A 25,406-nucleotide genomic window follows, 5' to 3' on the forward strand; every position below is an offset into this window, starting at 1 on the left:
CACCAGGTCAAGCATGTGTTAATTACAGTGGCGCTTCTAGGAAGGATGTAAAGGAATTTTTCCTGTTTAGCTTAAATTCCTTTCTGGGTGGGGGTAGAAATTAGTGACCCATTTATGTGGTCTAGAGTAAAAACGATAGAAAAATAGCTTACATGTATAACTTGAATTCCAAGAGTTATAATGAGATGAGAAGGGAGGCTGACGGGGTGCTCCTGTTCCCAGCCGGGGTTCCATGTTGTCAAACCTGGAGTGGTTTTATAACTGAAACCCCACTTTGCCTCTCAGCTTTGCATTGGTTAAGACACCCCAGGCCCACCAGCTGACATGTACACCCCCATCCCGAAGAGGAGAGTGAGTGGCAGGGCTGGGCCTCAGCACTTTAGTATATTGGGGTGCAGGGCAGAACCCTCTGCCAAATCCTTGTCTGAGTCCCCTTCCCCCTGACTGGTTCTAGCTGTTCAACTCCCTCATTCCCAGCCCTTTGCCCTGGACATCAGCAAGGAATGTTGGGAACCAGCAGACTTAGCAAATGCCACCCAAAGTTTTACTGACTGCCCCCTTCTATCCCTCCCAGTCTCTGTGCCCCGTCCCCCTCTCCTTGCTGTCATCTTCTTGCCCTTTCAAGCTCTGGGGAGTGAGGCAGCCCCAGCTACTGTCCCAGGTAGAAAAAAAAATATTTTGGCATTTTTTTTCCTGTTCCATAATAAACCCAGATTTCCTCCTTCTGAATTTTGAAGAAACAACATACTACAGTTGGAGGAGGAGCCTCTTCTCACCCCATTCCCATATCTCTATTTCCTGATGTGACTAATATTCTGAGGTTGATGGGTTATTTTTTCCATCCATATATTTTATACTTTTATGATATAGCATATAATGTATGATTTATCATATTGTTTTGTGTGCATTTTAAGAGTTACACAGATGGTAGCATAGTATAGCTAACATAGTGAAACTTGATTTTTTCCCTTACATTTATGTTTCTGAGACTCAGTCTTGTTGATACATGTAAGTCTAGTTTGTCCTTTTCAGGAATATACTTGTGCATACCGTAACTTTTTTCATTCCTATATTGATTGACATTTGCATTTTTATCCTTAAAAACAAGTGTGATGTTTCCTCATGTCCACGTGCAAGAGCCCCTCTAGGGTTCATACTTAGGTGTAGTATTTCAGCTTCACAGGGTATAAACATCTTAAACTTTTTAAGGTATTGACAAATGACTTTCCCCTTCAACCACAGGATATGAGCCTTCTCATTTCTCTCCTCTCAGACAGTTGGGTATTGGCATTCTCTTTTTAATTTTTTGCCAGTCTAATGGAGTTGCAATTTCATTTTTATTTTAATTTGCAGGTCTCTAATTATTAATGAAGTTAAGCATCTTTCCACATTTTTATTGGTCATTTGGATTTTCTCTTTTGTGAAATTGCTGGTGTCATTCTTTATTCATCTTTTTTCAATTAGGCTTTCTTTCCTTATCAATTTATAGGTGTTTTTGTACATACTGAATACCAGTTTTTTGTTTTTTGTTTTTATCTAACAGGACAAAAAGAAAATCCCAAAGAGTTCTGTGGAATGAGGTTTATTTAAGAAAAAACGATAAAATGGTAGTAAAGAACCTCAAGATAATAGCATGCCTGGGTGTTCCCATGATATCTATTCCTCTCAGTCCCAGAGCAAAACGTCAATAAGTGTGTCCCAAAAGAGGGGTGCTAGTAGGGGACCACCTCTGAAAGCCCCCTCCGAAATTTTATCAATGTGCACACAAATTAATAGAAATTATGTCATCTTGTTATGGTAACACATAACAATAATTCAGCCCTGAGAAAGTGCTCTGGGTGCTTGTTTTGTAAAATATTTTTTGTGTATAGCAGTAAACCTGCTGCATACCATTGTTTTATGTCTTCGGAAGACCAACTAGAGCCCAGCTTTTCTCTTCCGAGTAGACAACGCTGGATCATACTTCATACTACAGTCTGCTTCCAAACCTGCAGCTTGATTGTAACTTTGTTGATGGTTTATTGGTTCACAATATAAAACTTTAAGATAGTCATATTAATCATTATTGTCTTTTATTCTTTTGCTTTTTGAATCTTATGAAATCTTATATGAAACCTTCCCTACTCTGATGTCATAATGATATTTTTCTAAATTTTCTTCTGAGAGTTTTAAATACTTAGTTTTCATATTTAGATATTTCATATGAAATATGTTTCACATATAGTATGAAGAAAGAAGTTTAACTTTCTTCTTCCCTATATGGATTGTCAACTTTTTCCAGTACCATTTTTTGACTGATCCAACCATCCCTACCACTTGTAATGACAGTTCTCTTATTATATCAAATTCCCACATAATTTTATGCATGTTTCCCTGTTTTCTGTTCTGTTTCATTGGTCTATTTGGCCATCCTGTACCAACAACATGTTACTTTTAATACTGTAGCTATGTAATAGTCTTGATATCTGGTAAGGTACATCTGGCAGCTATGGAAGTTTCCCTTTAGGTTTCATATGTGAGCTTATCTAATTTGCAAACAATACCAATTTTATTTCTTTACAACAACCATTTCTTTTTCTTGTCTTCTTTCATGAGCAAGTACTTTCAGTTCAGTGCCAATTATAGAGGAGGTGATCCATGTCTTGTTCTGATTTTAAAGGGAATATTTCTGATATTTTTACATTAATGTTTACTACATTTTATTATTTTACATCCACTATATTAAGGAAGCTTCTTTTCTATTTCTAGTTTGCTAACAATTTTATTAATGAATAATGATTGCATTTAATTAAATGTTTCTCTTGTATCTATTGAGATAAGTATATCTTTTTATCCTTAAATATTTAAAATTCATAACCATAAAAAAATGGTACTAGATAGTAAGCTATCTTGACATTCCTGAGATAAGTCCTATTACATGTTACATGTTTAAAAAACAGAGTGTATTGAATTCAATTTGTTAGGATTTTACTCGGGATTGTAAATGCTCAAAATCACCTTGCATTGACCATCCTTATAAAAGAGCAGACTTTCCCCATCTATTACTCTGTTTCCTTACTTTTCACCATAGAACTTATCATCTGACATAATATATATATTTTTTCTTAATTGTTTATTGCTGTCTCCCCCAAGAGAATTTAAATTCGAAGAGAGTAGAGTTTTATTTTATTCACTGTTCTGCCCTAAGCAACTTAATCAGAATATTTCTTTAATGAATCAATACATTTGAGAGAATTAATTAGTTTATATAAATGAATAAATTGGTGTATAAATGAATATGTGCTATTAGCTTATTTTTTTCCCCTTTCTGTCTTTGTATAATTTTGATATTAAGGTTTTTCTGGCTTCATAAAATGAATTGGACAGCTTTCAAACATTTTGTGTAAATGTACACAGTTGGCTCTTAAACAATACAAATTTGAGCTGCATGGGTCCACTTACACTTAAGTTTTTTCAATAAGTAAATTGGAAAATATTTCAGAAATTTGAGACAATTTGAAAAAACTCACAGATGAATTGCACAGCCTAGAAATATTGAAAAAACTAAGAAAAAGTCAGGTATATCATGAACATATAAAATATATGTAAATACTACTTTTTTCTTTATTATCATAAAATGTACACACATATATTATAAAAATTTAAAACTTATAAAAACTTATGTATACACTTACAGATCATACGTGGCACAATTCCAAGTGGAGAGAAATGTAAACAAAGATAAAGATGTGGTATTAAATCATAACTGCATAAAATTAACTGTAGTAATACGGTACTACCGTAATAATTTTGGAGCCATCTCCTGTTGCTATTGTGGAGAGCTCAAGTGTTCCAAGTATTTGCTTAAAACACCCACTGACGGGGCCGAGCCCGTGGCGCACTTGGGAGAGTGCAGCGCTGGGAGCACAGCTACGCTCCCACCACGGGTTCGGAGCCTATATAGGAATGGCGGGTGCACTCACTAGCTGAGTGCCGGTCACAAACAAACAAAAAAAACACCCAATGACGCTAATCACCTCCATTTGATCAGTTTCTCTCTACAGTATGTTGAGTATCACAGGACCAAGTGATCACTCATTGTTTTCTTTATGATTTTCGTAATAACATTTTTTCTCTAGTTTACTTTATTGTAAGAATACAGTATATAATACATATAACACAAAAAATATGTGTTAATAAACTGTTTATGTCATTGGTAAGGCTTCCAGTCAACAGTAGGCTATCAGTAGTTAAGTTTGGGGGGAGTTAAATGTTATATGACAATTTTTCGACTGCACGGGGTAGGTGCCCCTAACCTCTAGCTGTTCAAGGATCAACTATATATTTTTTTCAGGACATGTTAAGGTCTAACGCTTTCTTGTGGGTTGATCTTGACAAATGACTTAATTTCTTTAATGTTACAGTTCTATTTAGGTTTTAAAAATTTTTCTTCTTGAGCTATTTTTGGTAGTTTATATTTTCTTATAAAATTTTTCTGTTGCTTACATTTCCAGATGAATTGGAGTTTTAATTTCCTGTTGCTACTGCAACAAGTGACCACAAATTTAGTAGTGGCTTACAACAAAACAAATTTATAATTTCATAGTTCTGGTTTTACTCTGACCCTCCTGCCTCCCACTTGTAAGGATCTTTGTGATTATAATGTACCTATCTGAATAATCCATCAGACTCTCCTCATCTCAAAAACCTTAACTAAGTCACATCTGCAAAGTCCCTTTTGCTCTGTAAGGTAACATATTCACACATATCAGGGATCTATCTGCTGGGAGGCCTTTATTCTACCTACCACAGTTGGTATTTTTCCTTGTACTTTCTCCTGTCTCTCTAGACGTGTTGACTTTTTTTTTTTTAATTTCAGAATGTGTTCACATTTCTTCCACTATCACTTTCTCTTAACCAATTTATCTAATATCTGTCTATCTTATTAGCTATATCCTGACATCTATGACAGCGTTGTGGGATATAGTATAAAGGCTAGAAAAGCATGGTCAGCCTTGCTGGGAGTTCTGTCATAATTTTCTCCCTCCTGTCTCTTCTCACTACTTCATCAAACAAAACTACTTTCCTTGTGCTCTGGGTTGTTTGAAGTAACCCCTGTAGGATGCTTTCTAACTCAGCATTGAAGGTAACAGTGCATCCTGAACATTCTCACTGTGCGTCCCACTCCCGGAACTGGGAACTCTGAGACTGGAACCTCGAGCTTCCTCTGTCCAGTGTCAGCTCTAGGGGGTGTCTAAGGAGGGGCGCGCCTCACCTCAGTCCTGGGGGCTGGAGTCTGGGCATGCGCACTGGCCGCGGCGGCTGGAGCCGCTCCCACGGGTTTCTCCCCTGCTACCCTCCCCAGCCCCCCTCCATCTCCCTCACCTCTCCGGTGCCCGCTTCTGCCCTCCTGCTCACTCCGGCTCCGGGACTGGTCAGACTGGTTCGGACATCTGGGGAATTATCCTGTCCCGCCCACTCGGCGCCTCCGCCCTGGTTCCCCAGCCGCTCGCGGCTCGGACGAGTGAAAGCCGCTACGAATGGCGCGAATGAGACGCGTGTGGGTGTAGTGAGCGGTAAACCACCAGGGGATCCCGTCTCCCCACAAACCGGCATCGCTCGGAGGAGGGGGGGGGGGAGGAGGCGAGGAGTCGAGCGTTCCTCTCGCGGGCGTGCGCGGCGGCTTGGAGCGGCTGGAGCGGCCGCGCCGCCTCCCCCTTCCCGGCCGGCGCCGCCTCGCGCGCGGCGGTTCCAGGCACCACACTCTCCGCCCGGGCTGCGCCCGCTGTGGCGTGACAAGCTCCTGCGGCCGGCCGCGCCGTCCACGGACGAGCAGCGCCCTCTTCTCCCTCTTTCCCCCATGATTCCCTTCTCCGCGAGGGCACGCCGCCCAGCAGCCCGAGCCGTCCCCTCGTCAACTTTGAGCTGGAGAAGCAACTTTGACAGTGGCCGCCGCTTTTGCTCGGCAGCGGTAGCCTCGCAAGTCGCTGGGGTTAGGTGGGGCAAGAGGTCCCCTGGCGCATCTGCGCTGCCTCTGGCTGTTTGCAACCTGTTTCCAGCGGTCAGGGAGTGGGATTGTGACTGCTACTCGTCTGGGGGAGGTGGACTTGTTTTTCTTTCTCTCCAGAGACCTCGGCTTGCAACTGGATAAAGCAGTATGGAAAGGATGTAAATAGGTAGAGACCCGGTTACCGAGAAGGCAACCAAACAAGGCAGGGAGGAGCGTGGGGCTTCGTCCGGGCTTCTTCCAGTCGCAGCATTAATCAGGTGTTGATTGCAACTTTTCAAGGTCAGCCACCGGGAGCAGAAGTTCCCCTCTGAACCTTGGGGGTTCACCTCGATCGGATTGGATTTGGCTGAGAAATGCACAGGACGCCAAACGAAGAAGGATCGTAGAGAGAGGCTGTGACCCCAAGACCCATCCCCCACCCTCCCTGTAATCTCCGGTCCCCTGCTGCCCTGGCGGGGGTGAGTATGTGACATGTGTCTAACTCTCAGCAGCAACTTAGGCAGCAGGTGTCGGTCGTAAGCGGGAGCCGCGGCTACCGGGTGCGCCCTCGCCAAGCCATGCGGGCCCCGCGCTCACCTCTTGCCCGCCCATCGCGGCTGCTGCTTCTGCTACTGCTCAAGGTTTCTGCCCCTTCTGCCCTCGGGTCTGCCCCTGCGCCCAAGAATGGATCTTGTCTGGGAGAGAGCTGTTCACCTACATTGATCCAGCGCCGCAGCAGGGACGCTTGGGGACCGGGAAATTCTGTAAGAGTCGTTCCGCGAGGCCGTGCGCCCAGGGAGGAGCTGCAGGCAGCTATGCGCGCGGCGCACTCCTGGGACTTATCGGCGACCGGGGGCGATGGCCCAAGTGCGGGCAGACGGGCTGAGGCGTCGGCAGCCTGGCCCTCAGGATCTCCAGTCAGGCCGCCTGGCGCCTGGAAGTGGGAAAGTGCCCGGGGTCAGGGGCATCCTGGAGCTTTGGAGAGAGGGGACCCCATGGCCCTCCAACTCTTCCTTCAGACCTCAGAGGAGAAAGAAAAGGGTCCCGGAGACGCTGGCATTTCCGGGCACAGCCAGGAACAAAGTGTGAAGACTGAACCCGGAGCCAGCGATCTTTTTTACTGGCCGGGGAGAGCCGGTAAACTTCGGGCTTCCCACCACAAGCCCCCAGCCAAGACGGTCAGCGGGTCGACGGGGTACGAAGGGCGGACAGTTGCACCCCCGGGCAAGGCCCTAGCCCAGAATGGGTCATCTGATGAGGAGGTCCACGAGCGCGGGGGTCCCCGCCGGGGGAACAGCACGAACCGGCGCGTGAGGCTGAAGAACCCCTTCTACCCTCTGACCCAGGAGTCGTACGGAGCCTACGCGATCATGTGTTTGTCGGTGGTGATCTTTGGGACGGGCATCATTGGCAACCTGGCGGTGATGTGCATCGTGTGTCACAACTACTACATGCGGAGCATCTCTAACTCCCTTTTGGCCAACCTGGCCTTCTGGGACTTCCTCATCATCTTCTTCTGCCTTCCGCTGGTCATCTTCCACGAGCTGACCAAGAAGTGGCTGCTGGAGGACTTCTCCTGCAAGATCGTTCCCTATATCGAGGTAATGCCTTCCAGGGGGTTTCAAGCTACTGGCTTTATCCGTTTCCAGGATTATAGCATCAAAGAACTGTGGCTGGACACACCTACGTGGCTGAACCCCTTCGCTTTTTCTCTTGGCCCCTCCTCCATTTCTCTTTCCAATCATTTGTGTATGTATGTATATATAAAAAGAGACAGCTTTGCTAAATCACCTTCAAATTCATCTGCTCCTGGGCTGTGGGGAGAAAAACAAAAAATCTTATAATGTGTAGAATTGTTTGGATTATAAATTTATCTGTCTGAATATGGTGTTTTGAATATTTCTAATTTGGCACCTGTCAGAGATTCTAGGGTTAAATAAATGGCCAGCCCCTGACTATCATTATCAAAGACCAGCAAGGGAAAAAAAAAAAAAAATCATTAACGTTTATCTACCAGGTTTCTAGTGCTTCAGTATGATCTTTCCCCCAAGGAGATTATTACATTTTTTTCTTAAATGCCAAAGTTGGAGTAATATTTTATTTTTAAAAAGGAAAAATGCCTTTGTTTGTCAGTTGGCCTCATGATATATTAAGAGCCTCTCAAATTAGTTTAAGTGTCTGGCTGTGTTCCATGCTATTCCATCTAAATTCTTATGTTATTTCTTGTTTCTCTCTTTTTCCTTCTAAATTTCTTAACAATTTTATTGATCTTTGTATGAATGAACTTAAGCAAAAATAAGACTTTGGCCACCATGGCACAGAATTTGTTTAACATTTGTATGTAATATATATTTGTCATTTGTTACAGGGATAAAGGATTGGCTATTTTAAGGGATTGACTCTAAGACTAGAAAATTTCCTAAGAAGAAGAGGGCATGTAATAGATTCCAAACTTTGGGGAGAAAAATAGTTTTGAGTAAAATTTTACTGCTTCATTCTACAGCTAGTGTCCCAAACCATTATTGTGGTATTTGGAATTTGCTCTTTAAATGGCCTCTCTTTAAACACCAGCTCTTGGAAAGGGCCCAAGTGTTTTGCTGCCAGTTGTGTTTTTAGCCAGCTGGCCCTTGATTTTCTCCATTCAGACTGTCCATTTCATTTATGGAAGCAGAAGAAGGGAAACTGTAAATATTCCAGAGCCCCTGATCCTGTCTGGCACCAGGGCCAGTGACACTATGTTCAACATTGTTCCAGGGCCTAAAGCTAGGGGATAAGTAAACAGAAAACAGTGCCTACTTAGAAGGACCAAGGCAAAAGACAGTAAATAAGACCCTCTGTTATCCTGACAGGGATCAGATGCAGAATCATTCCATGACTACTAAATCAGTTGTTGCTACTTTACCAGGATTTGGGGTTTCTCTTGTTTCCAAGCTAGAAGTATCTTTGAAATATCTAGTTTATTTGGTAAACCTTTCAGTTTTGAATTGTGTAGGAGGTAGTTGAACTTACCTTAGAGAATGTGTTTATTTTCTAATTGCCTTTTCAAGGTCAATTTCAATTTAAGATTTCTCAGTTTGTTGGAATAATACAAGAAGAAATTGACTTACATAAGAAAGAGACAAAAAGTAAATTATAAAGTGAGCAGGAAAGGTACCCCAATAAGAGAGAAGTATATTGGCTTGTCTCGCTGAAAACGTACTAAGCATGCAGGAACATTTATGCATTAGAGAGAAAAACAATAGAGGACAGAAAAAAGAAACTGGGGAAAGAAAAAAAAAAATCTCTCAAAGAAAACTTTAAAAGAATTTTATCAAATTCGGGAAAGAATATAAAAACTTTGGTTAGTTAAATGAGACCTAAGAGTTTTGGGCAATGCTATATGTGTGTTTTGATTTCCTTTCTCTAATTCTGAGAGTTTTTTAAAAACATAATCATTCTTTCTTCCATTTGTATTTTACTTTTCAGTTTAATTTTGTCTTCCTTAAGAATCTACTGTTTTTAATTTTCTTATTGTTAGTAAAATCTTTCTTTTGCTCTCTGTGTTTTTGCTTAGTTTTTTCCCCATTCTTGTAGCCTTTATTTTTCAGTTATTGCTATTAGGCTTTATTTTTCCTAGAAAAGCAAAAGCTTCTTGAAAGAATAGATTATAAAATTCATTTTTACTTTTAGAGCAGTGAATGAAAATCTTAATATGTAGTGTTTCTGTATTCCTACCTAACCTTTATTCCATTGAAATAATTTTATACTGTTTTAGCATGTTTTGTAAAAATAATTATTCTATAGTAGTATCAGCTTCATAATTCCTGATTACTGAGGACAAAAACTATAGTCCAACTCCCCAAATAAAGTATTTCTGCCTCCAGGAGGCACTGCTATTTTCACAGAAGTAAGAAGGATTCACTGCCTGTCCCATGTCCTGAAATAACAGACCCTGACATGGAGATTTATTGGGGTATGCAGTTTATTGGGGTATGTTCTCAGGTTCAACACCTATTAGGAAGTGAAGAAAGCAGGATTAGGCAGAAAGAGTAGAACAACTATGATACAATTGCCACAGAGACCTCAGTTGATATCCCAGGGAGCTTTAGGGCTGTAGGGACCATGCAGAGGAGTCCTGAGTTGAGGCATGAGAGTACCTTAATGGACCAGTCATTGGATGCAAGCTGCTTTCAGGAATGAGTCATAACCTTGAGTTACGTGTATCTCTTTGGTCAAGAACAATTCCTGGAGAGGCACGTAGCTAAGGGCTGTCAACCACCAATTGTAGCAGTAGCTGGGGGAATCAGTGCTTTATTCCTGAAAGACTTTGGAAGGGGGCAGTGTGGGTGGAGAACCACAGCATCCACTACAGTAGCTTTTGAAGGATCCTATTAAATTAGAAATAGATGGCATTCTAATCCAGCCCTTTCATTTTGAAGGTGAAACACAAGGGTCAGAGAAAAGAAATGACCATCCTAAGAATACATGAGGGTACTTCAGAAAGTTCGTGGGAAAATATAATTAAAAGATAGTACAAACCTTCCCATGAACTTTTTCAAGTACCCTTGAAGTCAGTGGCCACCAGAACCTTAGTCTCAACACATTATGTTGATGTTTGCTGATTAGACAAACATTTATGAGGCAAAGCTGTGTCCAGTGAATGTTTTCTTTTCTTCTTCTTCTTTTTTTTTTTTTTTTTTTGCTGCTGCTGCTTTGGCATCTTTAAGCCTAGTTAACACCATTTGTTACATGCTGAAATTTATGACTTCCTTGGTTGTTAAGTTTCATCTCATTACTCATAAACTGGTAGTCAATTCCACACTTGGTAGCTGGTTAAATTTTTTTTAATTGCAATAATGTGGGACAACTATGCTTTTTAATGTGCCAAACATGATTATTTTCATGATAAATAAAGTTATATAGGTTAGATTTTATGTTCTTAAAGTCACAAAGTGTGTTTGATTGGTGAAGGACATTACAAATTTATTACCTTTATTTAAACTTTCTTCAATCCTCCCCCATATTTTTTCTGTTGACTTCAAGACTTCTAAAAATTATTTGACAATTGGTCTTCTTTTATAGTCTATATTTTGCATTTTCTTCACTTTGTACTTTTTTTTTACTTTCTAATATTTATTTTATTTGTTGGCTGTTCTTCCTGTCATTTTTTAAACCATACATCCTCATATTAATTTGTCGTGTAGAATTTATCATTTTTTCTGGTAATATAGTTATCCATTTTCAATGTTTTTATTTTTTAATTTTTTTTAGTTAGTTTTAAATTTTATCCACTATTGATTTTTTATAATTTTTCTCTCCTACCTTCTCTTTTACTTTCTTTTCCTTTCTTCTATCACAGTTTTTTTTTCTCCCTCTACAACTTGGTTATTAGTATGATCTGAAGAGGATAATGGAATTTTGGGGACAGATGGGTTTGTGTAGGAAAATAGGAGACATTTCTTCAGCAGAATCTACAGATTCTTTGCAATTTTCATTCAATCCTTATTTTTATTTCAATTTGTTGGCCTAAGACTTGAAGATATCATCCAGCTTCCAGGGTCTATCACTAGAAAGGGAGTTTTATGATGTTTAATATTGCTGTATGTGGGAATGTGCTGGGAACTATTGTAGTTGATAATGTCTCCCTTTCTATTCCAGGATTATGATCTTTGTGGCCTAGGGATAAATCTCATAAAGACCAAGAGCAAATGGAATGGTAGAAAAATAGGGATAGGAGAAAAGGGAATCTGAATGGATGGTGGCCATCCTCATAGAAGCATCATTTTAAACTGGTTTATCACACAGTCACCAGAAAAAATTATATTCAAAGCAATAGCTGTATGTGTAGAATGTATTTGTGTGTGTGTGTGTGTGTATGTGTGTTGGATATGGAGATTTAGGTGTGCATTTCAATAGGAGAATGGTGAAAGAGTTTTCTATCATACCGTTCACTTAAGGATCTAAGAAATGTTTAAAGCTAAATGATTCAGGCGTTGAATATGTCAACCAGAACAGCTCTTGGCTCATTGCTTGATGGAAGTGAGTCAGAGATGGTGTATCTTCTGATCCAGGTCCACTGCCATGTATTTATTTCTGCTGGGATGTTAACTGGGAGTTTTTAATGGTCTAGGCTCCTGTTTAATTTAAAGAACTTATACCTTCATGGTGTGTGGTAGGGCAGAAGGCTCCAGAGAGTTCTAAGATAATTTCAAATCTAACTGTATTTTTATTTTGCCAGGATAGAAGATTCCTGTGCATAGGTGGAGGGTGACTAAAAAGAACGCATCTCACCAGGGTCTCTGGTTCAGGGCTAATTTGTGGCATGTCTTGAGTCTGTTCTCATGAGTAGAGCCAGCTTCTTTAAACATACTGGCATAAACTGAATGAAACAAATGGCTCTTTCATTGCTTTAAATTGTACTGAGCACTGATCAGTAAGAAAGGAAGAGTATTGGAGGCTGAAAGTGACATTGCCATACAGGTATGGCTTTCTACACAGATTTCCCCAAAACACCTGCGTTCAAGTAATAGCACATTTATCATGGCAATCAGTAAACTCACTTGGGTGGTGGGTTAGCCATTAGGTATTGTGATGGACTTCTAGGTGGAAACATACAGTTTTATTAGCAATTTGAAAATTACTAATAACATTCTCAGGGAAAATGGACTGAATATATAAGAATGGTACTTAACAAGTGTTTTGTGACTTCCCATTAATCCCTTTGTAGTCTTATTCTACATTCTTATGCAAACGAAAATATTTAGCTGATGAGTCTAGCAAAAAAGAAAAAAAAGTTTCTTAGACTGTGCTTTTATTTATAACTCCATTCCTGAATCATGTATGGTGAAATTAACTGAATTTGAGTCTTGCAGGAAATTAAAGCTTTATGATATTCAAATGGGAAATTCAAGTTGATTGTAATGAGAATCTATCTTTTTCTAAAGCTTGTCAATGAAGCATAAAGCAGGAACATGGGTAGTTCTTTACTTCCCTTCTACAGATATTATCTGGCACTCAACTTTTAAGAATTATACTCACATATTATAAAACAGCAGCACCCAATAACTGATTAAGGAACATTTTAAATAATTCATTATTTTCTGTAATCTTTTTTCGTGTATGTCATCATTCATTCTTTTATTCACCATCCAATTATTCATCAAACATGTATTGAGCTTTTCTTCTATGCAAGGCTGTATGTTAGGAGTGGGCAGGAAGACAATGGGGAAGGGAAAGAGGAGAAAAAGTTTCCAGAGATGAATATCATCGATGAGCTACTGCTATTAAAGTTATGGAAAGGTAAAATAATGTTCTACAGTGTGATGAGTACTATAATAGAGGTTTGGGCAAGCGTTAAGGAAGTTCAGGAATGGCCCTGGGATGGGTCAGCTCACAGTTGTACTTGATTATGATGAAAGATGGAAAATTTCAAGTGAAAACTGAGCTCCCTCTAATTCTTTTCAATTATCTTCATATATGATCTTCATATATGCCCATACAGCTTAGATCCATGATGAAAAGTTATAACTATGAAAATCTTTTAATTCTTGCTTTCTTGTTTTCTTCAGCCTTCCTGGGATAGGAAGCTCATAATAATAACTTGGCAAGATAATTTAGCAGATAGCACAGTCCCAAATATTCTTTTAAAACAGAATTTGTGTTAACACCTAGGAAAACTATCTCTGATTTGAAATTATTAGTCCTTATTAACTATAAGGACATTAATTAAATTTTGAAATTTCACTTAAATGGTTAATTTAACAATGTAATAAAAATACATTTTAATTGAGTCTTTTTCTTCTGAAAATCTCAAAAACATATTTAATTTGACTCTAGGAAGGAAGGCCAACGAGGGAGATACTTTAGACCCTATTGTAGAGTGAGAGAAAGGAAGGCAGAAAGAATGGACTTCCCCAAGAATTGGAATAATATTTCAAGCACACAATCAGAGTGAGGATTTATTCTGAGCTCTTCAGGGCTTCCAAGGTATCCAGTACTTCGACAGAAAAAATGGAGCAAATGTGTCTGTAAAAGCAAAACATAAGATCTGAGATTATGAGTACTTGAGTGGGTGAGGGTCTACCTTACCCTTCACCCTTACACTGCATGGACCCTGATAGAATGTTTCCACCTTTAATGGCTTTCTCCTTATGTGCTGCAACTACATTTAACTGTGTCCCATTGGAAGCACATGGACCAGCATCTGGGATGTAGACTGTGGGAGGGGAGGGATACGCAGGCAGCTGTGCAGCAAGGTTTGTCTCCGGTACTGCACTTCTGCTCCATCCTCCAGGGATGCTCTTGTCATTTCACTTCCCAAGAATAGACCTGCCAAGATCCAATAATCAACTCAACCTTGTTGCCAAGACTAAATCTTAAATATCCTAACTAGAATAGTATTCTTTGTGCCAGACGAGATGATCTCATCTAAAATTTCAGGGTAGAGTGGAGAATGGGATTACTGCAACCTCAAATATGGGGTCTTTCTGTGTGCAAAGTTAGGTGTAGGTACTTTCCATAAAACCTTCATAAAACACAGGATTTAATCACAGTGTGGGGCTTGTTCTTGAAAGAGAATACTTACAGTTTGTGAATTTATGATAGTTTTCAATGTTATCTGGCTGCACACTTGAATGGTTCATTGCATAAATGAGGCCAAGGTCATTGATTTGATCCCTGCCTAGAATGAATCATTCTCATTAGGTTTATGACTCTACTCAGGGCTGCCACGTTTTTGCCAAAGAGCCCCCTCTTCATCACTGTCCATCTTCATGGCCTTCCCTCCTACCTTTACTATCTTCTTCTTTGTTCAAATCCCTCTTAAATAGGAAAAAGCATCTGGTAAATTAATTCATATCAAGATGTGAGATTTAGAGATATTTGAGTAAGAGGACAGAATGAAGAAAGAATAATTCCTTAACAAACTACCCGTGGTGGAATTTTGGTTAAAGCCAAGACATTTTATTTTAAAATGTAGTTTTTCAATGTCATTCAAATCATTATTACCCAACTACAAATAATTTTGGTTTTAGTTTGGGTTTACTGCCATGCAAATCAATGTCATTTGTCACAAGGGGAAATAGGTGAAAATTTGTAACTGCTCTTTGGAAACTCATCAGAACCCCTAGGAGAACAACTGCGATTCCAGACCATCTTAAGATTGATTAGGAACATCATAATAATACCAAAGATTGAGAACTGGTCTGTGGCTTTCAATATTACATTTTGAAATAAATTTCTGATTACTGAGGATAAATATGGAATATAAAATTTTCTTTAGACCTGTTGATTTTAATAGATGGCTTATATCTGAAGATAAATGATGCTAATCTTGCTTCATTTGCATTTTTATATTAATAAACACTTGACAGATTTATATCATGTTAAACAAGTTGTAGTTAAATGATTTTTTTTTAATTATAAGAGGAATGTACTGTGCTGGAGAAGTTTTAGTTGGTAGGAGATCTTAATTCAAGATGGGACTATAAAGAGAAATAAAGGATCTATGGGATCACTGTTTCTTAAAATAAGTAAAAGCATGTTATCAAGCTTAACCAAGAGAAAAGAAGTTGGAGAATGAGGCAATAGTGACAGGCAAAAGCTGATGCTCCCCCAAAAAGTTTTTCCGTGACATCGAGATTCACTTATGAATGAAATAGACTGCTTATAATTGAAATAAGTGGATATTTATTGTATGTGGGTATGCCAGATTAAATATCAGTGATGTTTATAAGGGTAAGAAGCCTTTTCTTTGACTTGACTTCAAGAGTGGACTTGAAGAGCTCTAATTCACTCCGGACATGTGTGTACACTTGGAAGGGGTGAGGCAAGTCTCTTTGGTTTGGAAACATGAATCAAAGTATGTCACCGGCACAGTATCATGATTTACATGCTCTATCTACAAAATGAAGACATTTTGATAAAGGTCCTCCTATTCATAGCAGTCTGATAAACAGTAGCTCTGATAAACACGCCTCCCCATTGGTGCTCAAAGAAGGATGTCTTTTGGGGAAAGTTGCCCTGAAGTGCTGTAAGGACAAGGATTATGGAAAATGCAAAAAGCCAAAGGCACACAAGCTTGAGCCCTTTAGAGTTTCAAAGGAAACTCTACTCTGTGCTCATCCTGCTTTCTTCCTGACTAGTTGTTAGGCTTGTAACCACTGACTTATAATAGATTATCATTCATGGCCCAAATGAATGGGTTTTCTTGACAATGATGCCCTTGTTTTGAGAGTTACTTATAAACAAAGGGCAACACATAAATAGATGTACTTAAACATTATTTTTTGATGTAAAATATAAGTTAAGCTAGAATGCAGTTGTCATAATCTTGGTTTGAAAGTTTTCTATTTTACAGAAATCAGTGTATTCCAATCACTTCACTGTACTTCAGCATACAGATTAAATTTTATATGAAGGAAACTTTGCTTAGAAAGACATTGGTCTTTTTCCCCCCATCAGTATTATCACTTATTTGTGCCAGAAGGTTTAGCAAAAGATAAACTTTATCTTACTTTATGAGCTGTGCTTTATGTGATCTGTGTTCTATTTTACAGCTTACTGTCATTCTTAGTAGTTTCATCTTTCCTTGTTTGTGTGCAGTAAGCTTCTGAGAAATGGAGCAATAGCTAAGACAGGATCTCCCTAGATTACTGGTTTTTTGTAAACCATCCATGTGCCCTTTCTTCATATCATTTTGAACGAACAGGAATTTAATGTAGTACAAAGTGAATATGGTAGCCCAGGCTTCTTCAGGACTAGATATTTGCATTGAATTAGAAGCTTGAGCAGTAGGGACAATGAAATCCAGTTACATCTTCATTTATACAGTATGCTTTCTACTTTAATTATTAAGTGTTATGACTTATAGGTTTCTTTTTGTTTATTTTTTTAAAAAGTCTACAAAACCACTGGCCTTAAAATTAACTTGTGATGGAAAGAACAATACAATTTTTTCTTACTATGGAAGAAGACAGTTTTACTCTGAATCTTTCCCCAAAGTCATTGTTGTCACATATCTTGCTGGCTGGATTAATTCTCATCAATGATATAAAACAGCTGTCTTAAGTTGGCTAATACAGTTGCTGAACAGAAATTTGGGATGCATGAGCTTATAAATACAAGCTTAAGGGAGGGACAAAATATTTGAAAGCTGGGGCATATCTATGGTTCTTATAACCACCAGGTTGAGCTTATCTAAATTCTGTCTTGCCAGTGGTGATAAAGGACTAGCTGAAGAACCATACCATTTCTATTCAGGTGATTATATTTGGGCTGCTTCATTATCCTGATCAGACTACTAGTTTTTCGTTTGTTTCCATAACAAAATTTAGAAGGTAACTCTAGAAGTCATTCACAAAAACTTTCATTATATTTTCAAAATCCTTTACATTTTGTAGGTTTCTTTTTTCTTTTTTCAGTAAACTTTCATAGTATAGTATCTTCTCAGGGTCCACAATAAAGGGAGAAATGCATATTGCTTTGCTTCTTATTAAGGAAACTGAGGCAAGGGGAAGATGAAAACCTGTCTGTCATGGTATTAAATGTCACTTGAAATATCTGGGTAATTAACTTGAGTCAATTGCACCTTGACTGTCATTAAGAATAAGCCTTTTAAGATGATTTCAAAAAGGAGTCCAGTTTGAGTTAATAAAACATTTAAAGAGTAGAATATAATAAAATGGTTTTATAATGCAAGTGGTTCAAGCCCTTAGTATTCATTCTCAAGTACTTTATGAATCTCCAAATTAGCAAATATTGCAATAGCATAAATTTTATCCTTAAAATGTATTATTGTATAAGAGAAAATTTAAGTAACCATTTAAACATTAAATGATTCTATAAATGACTAAAGTAATAAGTAGAGCTAATGGCATTCTTTTCTGGGTAATTTTTTTTTCCTACACAGGAGCAAACCTTTTACAACTTTTTGAAGGTTACTGCGTATGTCAAGAACAAAAAGCACATTGAGATATGAATTCTGGGTGGTCTTCAAGCTCTCTTGTTGTTGTGTGCCATTCTTGCATCCCACGGATTTAAATGCATGCCTCAATTAAAATACAGATCACTACTCTCCTGGGTTGTTAATACATAATTCAAACCACCAATCCCAAGGTTATCTTAGTCTAATAGACTAAATAGGACATAAATGATATTTGCAAAGCATTAGATCACATCCCTTGAAATACAATAGTATATCATGAGAGTTTTATAAAGCCTGTAAAGCTGGTTAAACATCTGTAGCAATTTCCCTAGGAGGTATTTTGAAATTATGTTTGTCTTCCAATCTTGTTAAACTGGTGATTCTCAACTACAGTCTCCAAGTGTATTAGTCAGTTTTCTGTTACTCATAACAAAATATCTGAAACTTATACATTATTATAAACAAAACAATTTTATCTCTTATAGTTTTGGAGGCTGGAAAGTCTAAGGCTGAATGGCACATCTGGTGAGGGCCTTCTTGGTACAGAGTCTGGTTGGTGGAATTGCAGGGTATCACATAATGAGGGCTGGGTGAGAGCATTTCCACATGCTTTCTTGCTCTCCTTATAAAGCCCCCAGTCTATTCCCTGACAACCTATTAGATCATTAACTTGTTACTCCATAAAAGGATTAATCCATTCATGAGAGCAGAGTACTCACGATTCAGTCACCTCGTAAAAACCCCATCTTTCAAATGCAATATTGGGAATTAAGCTCCAACATGAGCTTGGGGCTTTCAAACCATAGCACAAAGCAAACATGGATATGTCCCAGATCAAGGGGAGTCACAGCATGCATGCCAGGAATGTGGTAGTCATATCTATTTGTCCAGGAGACTGTAATGAGTCATTCCATATATAAACTAACTTATTAGGTACATAGAAGCAGGTGGGGGATAGTCAAGAAATTCTGCCTTGGTTTCCAAACCTCTTGAGGACAAAATCCATGTTTTATTCATTATTGTTCCTAGCAGCAAGAACAGTGTAACATATTTTATAGTTTTTCTCTCTCTCTCTCTCTCTCAAAATATACATGCACCCCCCATATGTATATTGAGCTAATGCAGTGCTCTCTTTGCCACTGATGCAGAGTACAGTAAAGCCATAATGATACTGAAATGATGACAGGATAGAGGTAATCAGGAAAAGTGACTCTTAACCCTGAACTTTGGCACCAGAGCTGCCACTTCCCCGCATGACTTCTCAGGCCTCAACTTTTCCTGTGTCTCTCTTATGCCTTGAAGCAATGCTGTAGGTAGCCGCAGCTGCCTGAAGCCACTCTGCTGTGGATGTTGACAGGGCAGTAACTGAACGAGCTTTATTGTTTTTACTCTGGGATACAAAGAAGAGCAGAATATTGTTGTTTGAAAGAAAGATCTTAGAGTTGTTTATTTTGATTCCCTTGCCGTTTCTATATTTTGATGCCAGTCCCCTCGAAATGCTCAATATCTTATTTTCCAAAATAGTTATAATTCCCTGCTTTCAGCTTTCCACTGATCTTTAGATTCTCAAAATTAATAGTCTTGTCTCTTAACTGTGTTTACGGTTCTGCTTTTGTTGATGTTAATTATTCCTCCCAATGCATTTTAATTAATAAGAGATTGCATCTTTCTCATTTCATGTCTCAGGATATTGCTTCAAAGAACTACCCATCTAAGCCAACGCTTAACAGTTTTACTCCCAAGAGCATATTTCACAGTGATGTTGAATTTTAGCAGTCAGATATGGTCATTTAATGCAGAGGATACAGCATTCATGATACAGTTTTATAATTGCATATAATTGCACTATTCATCTTGGTAGAATTTTTAATAAGCTGTATGTAAACAAGTATACTTAAAAATTATGATGGAAATCTTTTCGTGTTACCCCAGCATTTAGGAATTTTGATTACATGAGCAGATTTCATATTTGGAGAAGCAGAAATTAGGCCATGCCCCATTATTCAGATGATCTTTATCAACTACTTTTGAAGTGTGGAGTTAACTTTTTATACGTTTAAAGCCTTCTGTAAACAGTTTGGGAAAATGCTAAGCAGGACCTTTGTGCAGTTTTTGCTCTTTCATATCATAAAATTTAGTGCATAAGTGAATTTACAGAAAAATATCTGATGCAATAACTGTGGCAGCAGGAGAGAGTAGATGTCTATGACTGGTATTTGGGTTGCGGTCGCTGTTGGCAACTGCGTTGCAAGTGCCATCTGCATTTGGGGCAGCACTGCTTTCCTCATTGGCTCCTTCAGCAATTCTCTATGTTGCTCTTGTGACCTTTTGGGACTATTCACCCTGATTTAGCTGGATCCTAACTGCAGATAATTCTGTCAGAGAGAAGTACAATTTGAAAACAGGAGGCTGGATGTAGGAGCTACTTGAAATTTGTGTATGAAAACCAGAGAGCATTCCTCAATCCAAGATTTGTTAAGAAGTCTACAGATCAAATATGTTTGAGGTTTTAACTCAGTACTAAAGCTTTGGGGAATATGACTGAAGAACGGAGCATCTTCAAATAAAATACAGTGTAAAACAATTCCTGAGCAAAACGTTGGAGCACATGTAAATCTTGCTTAAAATTCTTCCTGGTTTTTGTTATCTTGTGAAATGAAATATACAGCACCTGGAAAACATTGTTTTGCCTTTCAGTGCAGTGAACATCTGTCTAGTTAAGAGTGGATGTGCAGCACAGCTTCTGATTTCTAAGGAGTTAGCAATCTAATACACTAATCTTAATACATGTCCACCCACGTGCATTTGTTTTACTTCTCATGAAATGCTTTGTAACTGACTTGGAGTTAGGTATGCAAGTGCTCTCACTTGTGATAATTGGTCCAGAATTTTTAAATCTCTGGATTTAAAATTAGGGAAATTAATAGAGGAGAAGAGTCTATCCTTTGTGCATTGTGTGTTCTTTGTTATGTAGTGATAGGAAAATACCAAGCAAATACATGTTATGAGCCTCTAACAGATTGCCTCTCCTTAGCTCTCTAGTTAATTTTTATATTACAGAACTTTCCTATTAAAAGAAATGCTATTCATAATTTTAAAAGAAATCAAGCAAAAAAAAAAAAACCTTTGTAGATTTGTATTTATAAACTGACTCAGTATATATAGTGATGGAACGTGCACAGATTTGCTTTAGGTGAAGACTGCATGGAAAGACTTGAAGAGAACTTGCATACATATGATAGCTTGAGAATTTTCTTGTTTTACATTTTTAAGAGAAATGAGTCAAAGTATTTGGAAAAATTAATATACAAATGTAAAGTTTCAAAAATCTGTAAAATAAAATGCTGCAATTCCACATGATACTGTTTGATGTGGACCTTTAGAAAATGACAAGCCCTTCTCAGATTTCCCCAAATGTGGCAATGACTGACATTAAAAAATATGTGATCATAAGACAGTTGTACAATGTGGACCTAAATTTTAGAATTATTTTGAGTCTCCAGCATAGATGCAAAAGAAATTTCCATCAAGATGAACAACTCATTAATTTGAAAGTTAACTTTAAAAAGGAGAATCTAGAGATGACTTTTTAATTTCTTTGCTGTTATATTAGACTGATGTTCTTACACCGGTGTTTATGAGAGCCTTTCTAAAGAATTTGGAGAATAAGAATTGTATTACAAGCCCAGTCATTGTCTCTTTATCTGCTCTAATTTAGAGCTTTGTTAATAATATTTTTTCTTTATTTTTGTTTTTCATATAGTTAACCCCTTATTGTATGTTATTTTCAGACTGTCTCCACTAATAGTTGTTAGAGTAGCCAGGGCATGGATGCGATATCCTTATTTTCCTTATTAAAACTAATTGACACTGTCGGGTGTGTAGTGGGTAAGAAGAGGAAAAGCATATTTGACATTCGAACTCTCAGAATCCACAAGGCAAGTTACCATGTTCTGGGGGAGAGTGGCAGCTTGAATGTAGTAGATAAACAACTAACATTTCGCGTACTGAAATTGTATGACAAATGGTTTTCCTTTTGTCAACACGATCCCTTTGAGTTCTGTAATTAGATATTAACATTACACTTTTTCTTTTTTTGACCTCTTTGCCAAGGCATGACCTATAACTATGCTTCGTAAACATTTCCGCCAGCAGGCAGGGGCGAGTGAATGCATATATTCAGGCATTTGAGGTATGGACCAAAGTATTCCATCCACCTAGAGAGTTTTCTTTTAGTCTCATGTTTTACCTAATACCTCATCAACATTTTACCTTCTATTCATTGTCTTTGTTTAAATATATAAATAATGATTACATTCATTAAACATTAAATTATTTAAATTTTTCCCAAAATATTTGAGTAAATTCGAAGCTCCTGGGCGATGGCTGTGTTTATCCTGTGACTTTGAGAATCATCCTTTCCCTCTTGGAAAGGATCTACCATCTCCTGGAGGGAAAGCACTGCTTCTTGTACTGTATCCCCAGTATTCCCATGGCATAGAGTTGATATCAGTAAATCTGTGCTTGTGTCTGTGTGCCCCATTAGAGAGTTTGTATGATGCTGAATTAATATTTTATAAATAAATGAAGAATGGTATGTTTACATTAGGAACACATGTTTAGACTCCTGGAAAACCACTGCATGAAAAAAAAATAGATACACATTTTTGGTTTTTAACCTTTAATTATCGATTTTTTTAGACACCTGGAACATATGCCCGTAAGAGTGCCTTTGGGGCTACAGTGCTCTATGTGCTCAATGTCAAAGAGTTTTCTGATTTGAAATTCTCCTATGATTGACCTCTCTAGACATTCTCTTTGGCTCCTTTCTGCACATTTTCAGGTTTATTTTAATATCTCCTATTTTCTTTGACACTTTTTCAGTATCCCATATTTCTTTAAATTTGATAAAATGTACTTTTTTTATGTCTGATTCTATAACTTGTTTACTTTGGCACATAGGCTCATAGTGACAGTCTCTTGCATATTGTGATTTTTGATTTTGTGAAACCATGTTCCCTTAAATTTTATCTGTGGGATTTCTCTGAGGCCTGGTTTTAAAGTGCATTCTTCCAGAGAGGATTTATGTTTGCTTCTACCTGAGATGATTTTAAATTGCATTTTGGGTTTTTCAGAGCCACATAAATGGTGTGAATTCAGGTTCTGATACCATGTAAGTTTAGGCTTCTTGTTAGAACTTGCCATTTTTTTTTCCTCTCTCTCTCTTTTCCTCCAGTTCATCCAGATCCAAATCCTGTCATGCAGGCAACTTTCTCTGTTGTCTCTATTTTTCCGCATTACATCTATAGATGTCACTATTTGGGGAGTTCCAAATTTATAAGGAGGTCTTTGGCCTAATCCATCCACATTGGCCCCAGCTTTGTCTCCTACCTATATGTACCTGGGCATCTGGGCACCTGGCCCCATCTTTCTAGGTAAAACTAACTTGAAACCTTCCTCAGGACTGGCAGATGCCCATAGGACCAACGTGCGACATGGGAGGAGGGGTCACTGACCTGTTTGGAATTTGTTTTCTCATTGATTTTGGCCTCTGGAGAACTTCTCTTTCTTGTTTTCCATAAATGTATGCCGTTGAAAATCATATTAAAATACTTTATTTTGCATGTAGGAGAAATTGGAGGAGATCTCTAATCATCTAGCCTGTTGGAAGCAATCAGCTCTTACGTGCTTGCTGTGTGTAGGCACACTACTGACTCCCACACTGGAAAACATGACCTTTTCAGTAGTGAAAATGGGATGTAGTCCGCTATATTTACTTACTCCTTACCTAGATTACCTAGTGGTAGGCATTTTCATGATGATTGAAATTCTTAGGGTATCTGGGTTCTAATCTATGATAAAATGGTATTGGACTAGCTGATCTTTATGAATCCTTCCAGTTCTACAATTTCTTGACTCCTTGACCACTACAATTTGTGTTGTTGTTGTGCTTACAATGATTCAGCTGAAGCCACAAGCCCAGTTACCCATGCTTCATTCCAGGAAACTGTTCTCACCCTCTTTTTAGTGTCCTTACAGTCTGTACTTATTTCCTAGTGCTTTGATCTTTCTTTCAGAGAGCACCCAGAATAAGTGTATTCTTTGTCCCCCCAACAGGTCTCATCTCTGGGAGTCACTACCTTCACCTTATGTGCTCTGTGTATAGACCGCTTCCGTGCTGCCAGCAACGTACAGATGTACTATGAAATGATCGAAAACTGTTCTTCAACCACTGCCAAACTTGCAGTCATATGGGTCGGCGCTCTACTGTTGGCACTTCCAGAAGTTGTTCTCCGCCAGCTGAGCAGGGAGGATTTGGGGTTTAGCGGCCGAGCACCTGCAGAGAGGTGCGTTATAAAGATCTCTCCTGATTTACCCGACACCATCTATGTTTTAGCCCTCACTTACGACAGTGCGAGACTCTGGTGGTATTTTGGCTGTTACTTTTGTTTGCCCACACTTTTCACCATCACCTGCTCTTTAGTGACTGCAAGGAAAATCCGCAAAGCAGAGAAAGCCTGTACCCGAGGGAATAAGCGGCAGATTCAACTAGAAAGTCAGATGAACTGTACAGTAGTGGCACTGACCATTTTGTATGGATTTTGCATTATTCCTGAAAATATATGCAACATTGTCACTGCTTATATGGCTACAGGGGTTTCACAACAGACAATGGACCTCCTTAATATCATCAGCCAGTTTCTTTTGTTCTTTAAGTCCTGTGTTACCCCAGTCCTCCTTTTCTGTCTCTGCAAACCCTTCAGTCGGGCCTTTATGGAGTGCTGCTGCTGTTGCTGTGAGGAATGCATTCAGAAGTCTTCCACAGTGACCAGCGATGACAATGACAACGAATACACCACAGAACTTGAACTCTCACCTTTCAGTACCATACGCCGTGAAATGTCCACTTTTGCTTCTGTTGGAACTCATTGCTAAAGGACAATATTTGGTTTGGTTGGATTTGTTTGTTTGATTTTCATATCCTGTGAAAGTTTTTACTTCATATTTTTCCTTACAGGGAAAAATGCAAAACAAAACAGTAACAGCAACAACAACAACAACAAAAAGAAAGAAAGAAAGAAAGAAAGAAAGAAAGAAAGAAAGAAAGAAAGAAAGAAAGAAAGAAAGAAAGAAAGAAAGAAAGAAAGAAAGAAAGAAAGAAAGAAAGAAAGGAAAGAATATTAACTACTGTAGAACTGATTTTACAAATTAATGTTTGTGCTCTGAAAAGAAATGTTTATATTTAGTTATTTAAGAAAAATGAGGAGGCTGATAGTTTTAGATCATTTTATCTGGTATGGTGCTAATATTTTATTTTAAAAAGTTATTGCACCTTAACTTAATTAATTTCTAAATTTCTTTCTTTCTTTTTACAATATAGTTATTGTACATTAATTGTAGCCATGTGATTTTGTAGGTTATGTTTTGTTTGAGTTGTGATTGGAAGTATATTGTATATGGTATCGTGAGATGGTTTGTATTTAGAAGCATTCACAAAGTAGCACCAAATAAATTACACTTTATTCTTTAATATCA

The 25,406-nt window shown here is 38.3% G+C and overlaps 1 protein-coding gene across 1 annotated transcript; it reads left to right on the plus strand.

Annotated features, from left to right (window-relative positions):
- The first annotated feature begins 6,546 nt into the window (after positions 1–6,546).
- On the plus strand, positions 6,547–24,806 carry GPR37 (G protein-coupled receptor 37). Its single transcript, XM_063101444.1, has 2 exons — positions 6,547–7,569; positions 23,988–24,806. Exons 1-2 carry the CDS (start codon positions 6,547–6,549, stop codon positions 24,804–24,806), a joined length of 1,842 nt encoding a protein of 613 aa, XP_062957514.1.
- The last annotated feature ends 600 nt before the right edge of the window (positions 24,807–25,406 follow it).

Source organism: Cynocephalus volans, chromosome 6 (genome assembly GCF_027409185.1).
Source record: "Cynocephalus volans isolate mCynVol1 chromosome 6, mCynVol1.pri, whole genome shotgun sequence".
In the NCBI taxonomy this organism is placed as follows: domain Eukaryota; kingdom Metazoa; phylum Chordata; class Mammalia; order Dermoptera; family Cynocephalidae; genus Cynocephalus; species Cynocephalus volans.

Excerpts from the sequence above, each read along its gene's own strand:
- GPR37 (XM_063101444.1), top strand. The coding sequence starts at position 6,547 with ATGCGGGCCCCGCGCTCACCTCTTGCCCGCCCATCGCGGCTGCTGCTT. Across the intron at positions 7,570-23,987 it reads AGATCGTTCCCTATATCGAG|GTCTCATCTCTGGGAGTCAC; the intron begins GTAATGCCTTCC and ends TCCCCCCAACAG.